This window comes from Mus pahari, unplaced genomic scaffold (assembly GCF_900095145.1).
Source record: "Mus pahari unplaced genomic scaffold, PAHARI_EIJ_v1.1 scaffold_11781_1, whole genome shotgun sequence".
Classification (NCBI taxonomy): domain Eukaryota; kingdom Metazoa; phylum Chordata; class Mammalia; order Rodentia; family Muridae; genus Mus; species Mus pahari.
The window spans coordinates 1-9,072 of NW_018392446.1; the positions used below are offsets into that span (position 1 = coordinate 1).

At 34.3% G+C, this 9,072-nt stretch overlaps 1 protein-coding gene across 1 annotated transcript; it reads left to right on the plus strand.

The window, feature by feature from the left end:
• The first annotated feature begins 1,774 nt into the window (after nucleotides 1-1,774).
• On the plus strand, nucleotides 1,775-8,350 carry LOC110315026 (cytochrome P450 2C40). Its single transcript, XM_029534690.1, has 5 exons — nucleotides 1,775-2,028; nucleotides 3,150-3,312; nucleotides 3,484-3,633; nucleotides 6,890-7,050; nucleotides 8,162-8,350. The coding sequence occupies exons 1-5, from the start codon at nucleotides 1,861-1,863 to the stop codon at nucleotides 8,348-8,350; spliced, it is 831 nt and encodes a 276-aa protein (XP_029390550.1). The 5' UTR covers nucleotides 1,775-1,860.
• Nucleotides 8,351-9,072: the final 722 nt, after the last annotated feature.

Consider the following 9,072-nt stretch of genomic DNA (forward strand, 5'->3'; position numbering starts at 1 on the left):
GCTCTTTCCCCGGCAGTGCAGCGGTGCAAAGATGGCTCGCCTCAGGAATATATTTTCTAAATCGATTCATTTGCCTACAAAATTCACGAATGTCCTCATTTTTAATAACTGAATAATATTCTATTGTACAAATGAACCACAATTTCTATATCCATTCTTCTGTTGTAGGGTATCTGATTTGTTTCCAACTTCTGGCTAGTATAAAGTAGGCTTCTATGAACATAGTAGAGTATGTGTCCTTATGGTATGGTGGGAAACCTTTTGAGTATACGGGCAAGAATTGTAGAAATAGAAGAATGTGAGAAATCCCAGGTCAAAGGGCCAGAAAACATCTTCAAGAAAACCATAGAAGAAAAGTTCCCTAACCTGAAGAAAGAGATGTTCATAAGTTTAAAAGAAGCCTACAGAACATCAAATATATTGGACCAGAAAAGAAAATCCTCTTTTAACATGATAATCAAAACACTAACTACACAGAATAAAACACAGAATAAATAAAGGATATTCAAAGATATTAGGGGAAAAGGTTGAGCAACATATAAAGGCTTATTTATAAGAATAATATGAAAATTTTCAGCAGAGACAGTAAAAGCCAGAAGATCCAGGACAGATTTCATGCAGTCCCTAAGAGAACACAAAGTATATCCCAGTATACTAACCCAACAAAATTCTCAACCATCATATATGGAGAAACCAAGATATTCCATAACAAAACCACATTTAAACAATATCTTCATACCAATTTAGTCCTAAAAAGGATACTGAAGTAAAACTCCCAACACAAAAAACTACACCCAAGAAAACACAAGAAACTAAAGAGATTGCAACAAACCCAAAAAAGAGAATAATGCATATATAATACAGCATTCAGCAACAAAAATAACAGAAACTAAGAAGCATATGTTTTTAATATCTCTCAACATCAATGGACTCAATTCTTCCATAAAAAGGCACAGGTAAACCAGACTGGATATGTACATAAGATCCAGAATTTTGCTGCATGCAGGAAATGCAACTTAGTGACAAAGACAGATACTACTTCAGGGTAAAAGGCTGAAAAAAGTCTTCCAACTCAATGACCCTAAGAAACAAGCTGGAGTTGCCATCCTTGTATCTGATAAAATAGACTTTTGAACAAACGTTATCAAATGAGAAGGGGAAGGACATTCATAAGGAAACTTTACTAAAGGTCAAAACACACATTGAAACTCACAAAATAATAATGGAAGACTTCATCATCTCACATTCACGAATGGACAGGTCATAAACAGAATCATAGATACAGTGAAACTAACAGAAGATATGAACCAAGAGGATGGAACATACCTATAGAACATTTCACCATCCTCCCCCCAAACATGAGAATATTCCTTATTTTCAGCACCTTATGGTACCTTCTTCGAAACTGATCACACAATTGGACATAAAACAAGCCTCAACAGATACAAGAATATTGGAATAATATCATGCATTCTACCAAATTATCACTGATTAAGGCTAGACTAAACAGAAACAAAAACAACAGAATCCCACACAGTCACTAAAATTGAACAATTTCCCTCTTAATTACAACTTGATCAGGGTATAAATCATGAAAGAAAAAGTCTTCATAGAGCTCAATGAAAATGAAGACACATCATACCCAAACTAACGGGACACAATCAAAGCAGTTCCAAGAGGAAAGTTCAAAGAACTAATTGCCTTCATGAAGAAATCTCTATTCATTGAGACAAAGTCCATTTAGAAAAGAGTTAAACATTGACTAGTACAAAGATGCCCAAGAACAAAATATTGATTCTGCAAGTGCAGTTTAAAATATCTGGAGTGCCTGATCATATCTGTGTCAGTAAGAAGGTCTCCATGGATCCATTTGTGGGCTTGGTGCTTTGTCTGTCCTTTCTGCTTCTCCTCTCACTGTGGAGACAGAAATCTGGAAGAGGGAACCTCCCTCCTGGCCCTACTCCTCTTCCAATTATTGGCAATTACCATCTGATAGATATGAAGGACATTCGTCAATCCTTTACCAATGTAAGTATGGCTTATGTTCCTCAGATACTTTTCAAAGTGAGATAGAAGTCATGCTACTTCCATAAAATTCTATCAGTGGAGAAAATATTGTAGACATGAATATGATGTAAAAAACTGAGAAGTTCAATATTTTTTCTGACTTTTGCCTCTAGTTCTGATCAAGAAATTAGTAATGTTCTAAGTTTCAGATTGAAGAACTTGAAACGCAGGAAATTATATCCACTAATTTTTTTTTTACAAATGCAGTAATTACATACTGTTTTTACACATTTTCTATTATTTTGACTGAAGGTGAAGAGTAGGGAATATTTCATAAAACAAATCTGAATTTTAGAGATGCCTTGTTCTTGGATTTGACATTAATTTTGTACTCTGAAGAATTTATTGGTGTCTGATTTGAAGTAAATACAATGTGCATGAGCTCATACATGAAATCAAAAACATAAATATGTGATATTTTCTCAATCACCTTTTATTCCATTCATAGCCTGTGACTTGGACCTAGGATGCTGATTAGTGAGAATGGAATTTTTCTGTGATGCTTCATGCTATGGTACGCTTTGTATGATACCCACTCTATGTACATTTGTAACAATAGATAAGAATGGAAATCAAACATTTGTGGTAATCTAAGGTTTTAGTTTTCTAGTCTTTATCACAGGGCTCTCTTAGTTTTAATAAGAAGTGTTCCCAGCTGGTTTCATAGCACTCCTCTGACAATTGAAATCCATTTCAATATGAAGGTATCATGAGAGTGATGCTCAAATATCCAACAATGAATAAGCAGAGTGTCAAATTCGAGTGTACTTATTCACAATAGAATCCTGTAAATAAATGTGGATATTTTACTTCAGTACCTTTGTGTAATATGAAGAACAAATCAGATCTTAGTGTGATAAATCTTTGGTTTCAGTGGGTCAGCAGCCTGGTATTAATTTTCTGGCATATTGTAGGCCATAAATACATGATAATCATCATAATGTACAGAACTATTCAGACTTTAAACTGAGGTTTTTTGAATAAAATATTATAACCCAATATGATCAAAATAAATAGATTGACTCTATTGGAAATACAATGACATTTTTTCACTAATATTTATGTTTGCTATTTCTTTCCAGTTTTCTAAAACCTATGGCCCTGTGTTCACTCTGTATTTTGGCTCACGGCCTACTGTGGTATTATATGGTTATGAGGCAATGAAAGAAGCCCTCATTGACCATGGAGAAGAGTTCTCTGGAAGAGGAAGGTTTCCAGTTTTTGAAAAGGCTTCTAAAGGAAAGGGTAAGTGTGTGTGTGTGCTTATGTGTATACTGGACAGTTTCCACAGCGATCAGAAAGGCGGAGAGGAGAGGTCATTTTTGCTTGTCAGGCATAGGTTTGGACTCTTTAAAGATGCCACCTGTTAGTTCCTTTTGTTTCTGGGATTTCCAGTGTCTGTTCAAATTTCTTTAGGCCTTGGTTTTAGCCATGGAAATGTATGGAAAGCCACAAGGGTCTTCACAGTCAATACCCTGAGGAACTTGGGCATGGGAAAAAGGACCATTGAGAACAAAGTGCAAGATGAAGCACAGTGGCTCGTGAAGGAACTTAAGCAAACAAATGGTAAGTGCAGGTCAGATTCTCCTTTTTATATCTTGGTCTATGCATGGCTGTGTATGAGTCACGTTGTTTCTATCTTATTCTAAGAATATTTTTATAATGAGATGTCATGAGTGTAGGTCTCATAATAATTTTAGTCCATTATGAACTATAAATTCCCCTAATCACAAATGTAATTTGTTCTTTGCATACCAGAATGAGAGTGATTATCAATGATTACGGTTACCATGTAAAAGTAAGGAGAATAGACCATGTAGTATTTGTTTTCTTTCTTTCTCTTTCTCTCCCTCCCTCCCTTTCATTTCTTTCTTTGTCTCTCTCTCTCTCTCTCTCTCTCTCTCTCTCTCTCTCTCTCTCTCTCTCTCTCTCTCTCTCTCGCCCCCTTGTCTTTTCTTTCTTGCAAAGGATAGCACTTCTTCACTCATGTTCTAATTGTCCTTCTACAATCTTGTCTGTTGTTCTTGGTAACAGCGGTGTGATGGACTATTTTCACTTTTCAGCTGATTGTAATAGATTTTTTTTTATCAATTATTATATCTCTGATTTTAGCACAGTTTCAACATGTTATTATTTCTTTTTGCATAGCATTTCCTATTTTTATTTATAACCTTTGCTAAAACAAACTTCAACACAAATAGTCAAAATTTATGCACACAAGAAAACTAGTAAAACGATTCCTTTGAAAAATCCAAAACTGTTTCATTGACTCTTATATTTTCCTATTGGTCTTCAGTTATGGAAGTCATATTCACCTTTATATGTTTTTGGTATGAGAAAGTTGATGGCTGTTGCTTTGCTAGCATGCTGGATGCTACTCACCTAGTGCTTTCAAAGAAAGAATATTATATTTTTTGTTTAAATTTCTATATCAATAATTTTAGCACTTTTTCTTCAAAATACAGTAAATCGCATACAATCATATTTTCCATGCGAATGACTTGCACACAACAAGAAGTAATCTCAAAGTACTTCAGTTCACCCTCATTCCTTTAAAAAAAATGTGATATCTTAGTGTATTGAAAGGTGTTAAAATCCTGATAAAACATCAGTAATCTCAAGGAATTCACATGTTTAAGTGTCCAACTTTGTTAACTCATATGACCTTTGTTTGAGGGTACACAATTTTAGATCACCTTCAACACAACATCACAATTTTGATCCTTTGATCTCAGCAATTTCACTACTGAAATCATTCTCTCTTATATTGTTGTTTCTGTTTTTGTCATAAAGTAACTAAGGTGGTGTTGGGTTCATCTGGCTTACAAGTTATAGCCACAATTGAGAGAACCAATGCAGGACCTCAAAGAAGGAACCTGGAAGCATTAACTGCAACAGCAAACATGAAGGATAGCTTCTCAGTGACCTATTCCATCTGTCTTTCTCACTTTCTTTTTCCTACTGACTAGAATCACGTGCCTAAGACTCACATTGCCTACAGTGAGTTTAGCTAATGTCCCTATCATTAGCAATGAAGGAGGAGAACAAAGAGGCATGAACTCAGAATAGTTTCCTGGAGCAATTACTCAACTGGGGTTCCTTCTGTTGAGTTGACTGTAGTTTGTGTCAGATTAACTAAGACTACTTGACAAACACTGATTATTTATTTTTCTTACATTTAAAATAAACCACATAACTAATATGATACACACATTATAAACGTATTTGCAATATAATGTATTGACACTTACTTGATATAAAATATCCACACATTTGGGATTTGCTTAAATATACTAAGTGGGAAGTTTGGCCATGATGAATATTTACTTTCTTTTTTATTGGATATTTTATTTATTTATATTTCAAATGATATCCCCTTTCCTGGTTTCCCTTCTGGAAACCCCTTATTCATTACCCCTCTCCTTGCTTCTGTGAGGATGCTCCCAACCATAAAATTGAATATTTACTTTCTTTTCAGTAAATGTTATTGTTGCAATTGTACTAGGTGCTGGGTCTAGATCATTAGTATATTTTTGTAATTGTAGTATATGTATTTTGGTTTGCCATTACAGTATTTTCCTCTTCCATTTCTCCTCCTATTCCTAGTTACCACACATATTTTCCTTTCTTATACTCTTAAAATGGATATTACAATAGCATATATATTTCAAACATAGTAAAATTCAGTGTTTGAAAGATGAACATGCAAAAAGGAAAGGGTTCATTTGTTTCATAATATTGTTTGTGTCACATTATATGGACATTAAAAATAAAGTCCTGTACACCATTTATTCATATAAGTGGATCATGTAATATTTACATACCATAAATTCTGTACATTCTTTCAAAAATCAAAAGAAACATAAAAAGGTAACACATGAGACTGTGACAGCAATATAAAAATATAAATAAATAAATAAATAAAAGGAGAAAGGCTTCTACATATCTTGAAGGAGATATATGATGCAGACATTTGAGGGGCACAAGTCTTCATCAGGTGATCAGAAAAGGTCTCTAAGTAATGTGCCATAAAGTCATGTCAAAAGATTCATGAGAAATTTGAATTTTCTATAAAATGATTGGTTATAGACAAGGAACAAATTTATGGGAGTGAAAAATTGATTGTGAAAATATTTAAGTGGTATATTCTAAGGATGTCAGTGCACCAAATGAAGAATGTCTGGAATTTAACCATAAAATAAAGATAGTGAAATTGATGCCATTTTTGAAAAGATGGATACAACTTACCTTGATAGAGTAATAGTGAAAACTTTTCTCCATTCTCGGGTAGAACTGCAGTACTTATGTGCAAACACTGAAGTGTCTTAACATGCTACACCTAATACAAAAAGTCTATATGTGTGAGTAGTCCATAAATAAGAATAGAGACCTCATGGAAGTCCACACATACCGTTGAACAACTGGTGTTTGTATGTTTAATGCATGTTTCTTTTGGAACACTCATGGGAGACACATTTTGGTCACATTTATATGATTATAAAAATGAAGATGTTATTGTGGTCATACTTTAAGCCTTGATTCTGAATAATATATGCTGAAGTAATTGGCTAATTTTTAGGATGTTATACCATTTAAATTAAGGTACTTGAATGTGACAGTGAACACATTAACTAGTGAGAATGAAAACTAAGTCAGATTTAATGTCAGGATGATCACCATTCTTCAGAAGGTAAGTACCTAGCAGTTAGGCATATTCATAAGTAAATTCCTTGATACAATTTCTAAAGTACTTTATCATGTTAACAAGGGCAAATATATGTGTTTATTTTTAAAGAATTTTACAATTGTTTCCAATCTTCAGGCTCACCCTGTGATCCCCAATTCATCATAGGATGTGCTCCCTGCAATGTCATCTGCTCCATTGTTTTCCAGAATCGTTTTGATTATAAGGATAAGGATTTTCTTAGCTTGATAGAAAAAGTGAATGAGTGCACTGAAATTTTGAGCTCTCCTGGGTGTCAGGTAAAGACAAGGTCTTCTATTTCTGAAAGCACATGTAACATCTTTCTTTCTCAGAGGTAAAAATCAATTGGGACTTGTCAGACAAGTACCACAATTCTGAATATCATATGCAGAGGATATCTGAAATGGAGTTGGAAACCCTCAGCTACACAAGCAGTAAAACTAAGGGGTAAATGCCAGAACAGCTCAAGCCTGTTAGCTGCTCATCCATGAATTTTCTCAGCGACGTCTACAGAATGTGTGTAAAATAATTCCATTCACTTCTACAAGTATGGGTAGAAACATATAGGTCATTCTTCTACTATGGAAATTCCTTTCCTACTTTAAAAGAATTAAACACATTTTCATCATATTACTAGGCAAGAATACCTCAGTATAGAAATAACATTCTCTCAAATAAGGAAGTGTATGAATGGCAATGAAAGCTTTCAGGAGAACTGAGTAGTTACAGTTGTTTGATGTATCAGCTGGGATAATCCTTGAGACCAGAGGAAAGGTCAAAATAAGAACATGAACATTTTAATATTGTGGAGGACATGTACATACTCACAGAATTTTCCTAGCCTGAACTGACATTGACAGCACATTTCAAATAAAATGAATGTGTTATCATGCAGAAGTTATGAAGTGATATGGTATTGTCTTGATTTCAGGTATCTTGAAGCCCCACATACATCTAAATATGTATTACATGTCAGGAACAGGTAGATAGAAATGAAACTCATGCACTAGATTTCTTTTATAAATCAGGTCACCCCAAAATTTAACCTGCTATTACCGCCTTAAAAGAGTGAGAGTTAGTAATCAGATGGTTATTCAAACTTGTAGAACAGAGTTTATTTGAATCATTGAATAACTAACACAAACATTGTTTACATTCAAAAGATATGTGAATGTGGAAATATTTTTATGATCTTTGTTCATTTTGCAGAAATTTGTCCACCAAGTCTATTAGAATGGAAAGTTATTATATATGTAAATAACCCAACTGAGGTGAATTTCATTAATATCTTGATCTACCAATGAAAACAATCATGCATTATGTTATGAATATATCTTAATTACTTCATTACAGCATATTTATTTAGTAAATTCTGTCAATTTTTTGTAGATTTTCAATGCATTCCCTATTCTTATTGATTATTGTCCAGGAAGTCATAACAAATTTTTAAAAAATTATACATGTATTAAGAGCTATCTTTTGGAGAAAATAAAAGAACACGAAGAATCATTGGATGTTACAAATCCTCGGGATTTCATTGATTACTTCCTAATTCAAAGACGTCAGGTAAAGGGTTAATGCATAATTGTAAAATTATAGATTTTGTCATGGATTGTAGATTTCATTGAATACTTACTGATTTACTAATGTTGTTTAAAATTATGCAAGTATCATTTTAAAAGACAGTTTACTGAGATAAATAGATTGAATTTGTGTGTTTTTAAACTTTTTTTATTAATTGATTTATTTTTTACACTCCATATTTATCCCCTGCCCTGTCCACCCTCCAATTATTTTTCATTCCCACCCTACTGTCTCCACAAGGATATCCACACCCCCACAGTCACCATACCTCTAAACTCCTGAGGGCCTCCAATCTTTTGAAGGTTAGGTGCATCTTTTCTGACTGAACCAAGACCTGTCTGTCCTCTACTGTGTATGTGTTAGGGTCCTCATATCAACTGGTGTATGCTGCCTGGTTGGTGGTCCAGAGATCTCAGGAGTCCAGGCTAATTGAGACTGCTGGTTCTCCTACAGGGTCACATTCCTCCGTTTCTTCTTCCAGCTTTTTCCTAATTCAACCACAAGGGTCTGCAGCTTATGTCCATTGGTTGAGTACAAATATCTGCATCTGACTCTTTTAGCTGCTCCTTAGATCGTTCAGAGGATAGTCATGATAGGTCTCTTTTTGTGAGTGTTCCATAGCCTCAGTAATAGTGTCTGGCCTTGGGACCTCCCCTTGAGCTGAATCCTACTTTGGACCTGTTACTGGACTTTGATTTCCTCAGACTCCATTTCAT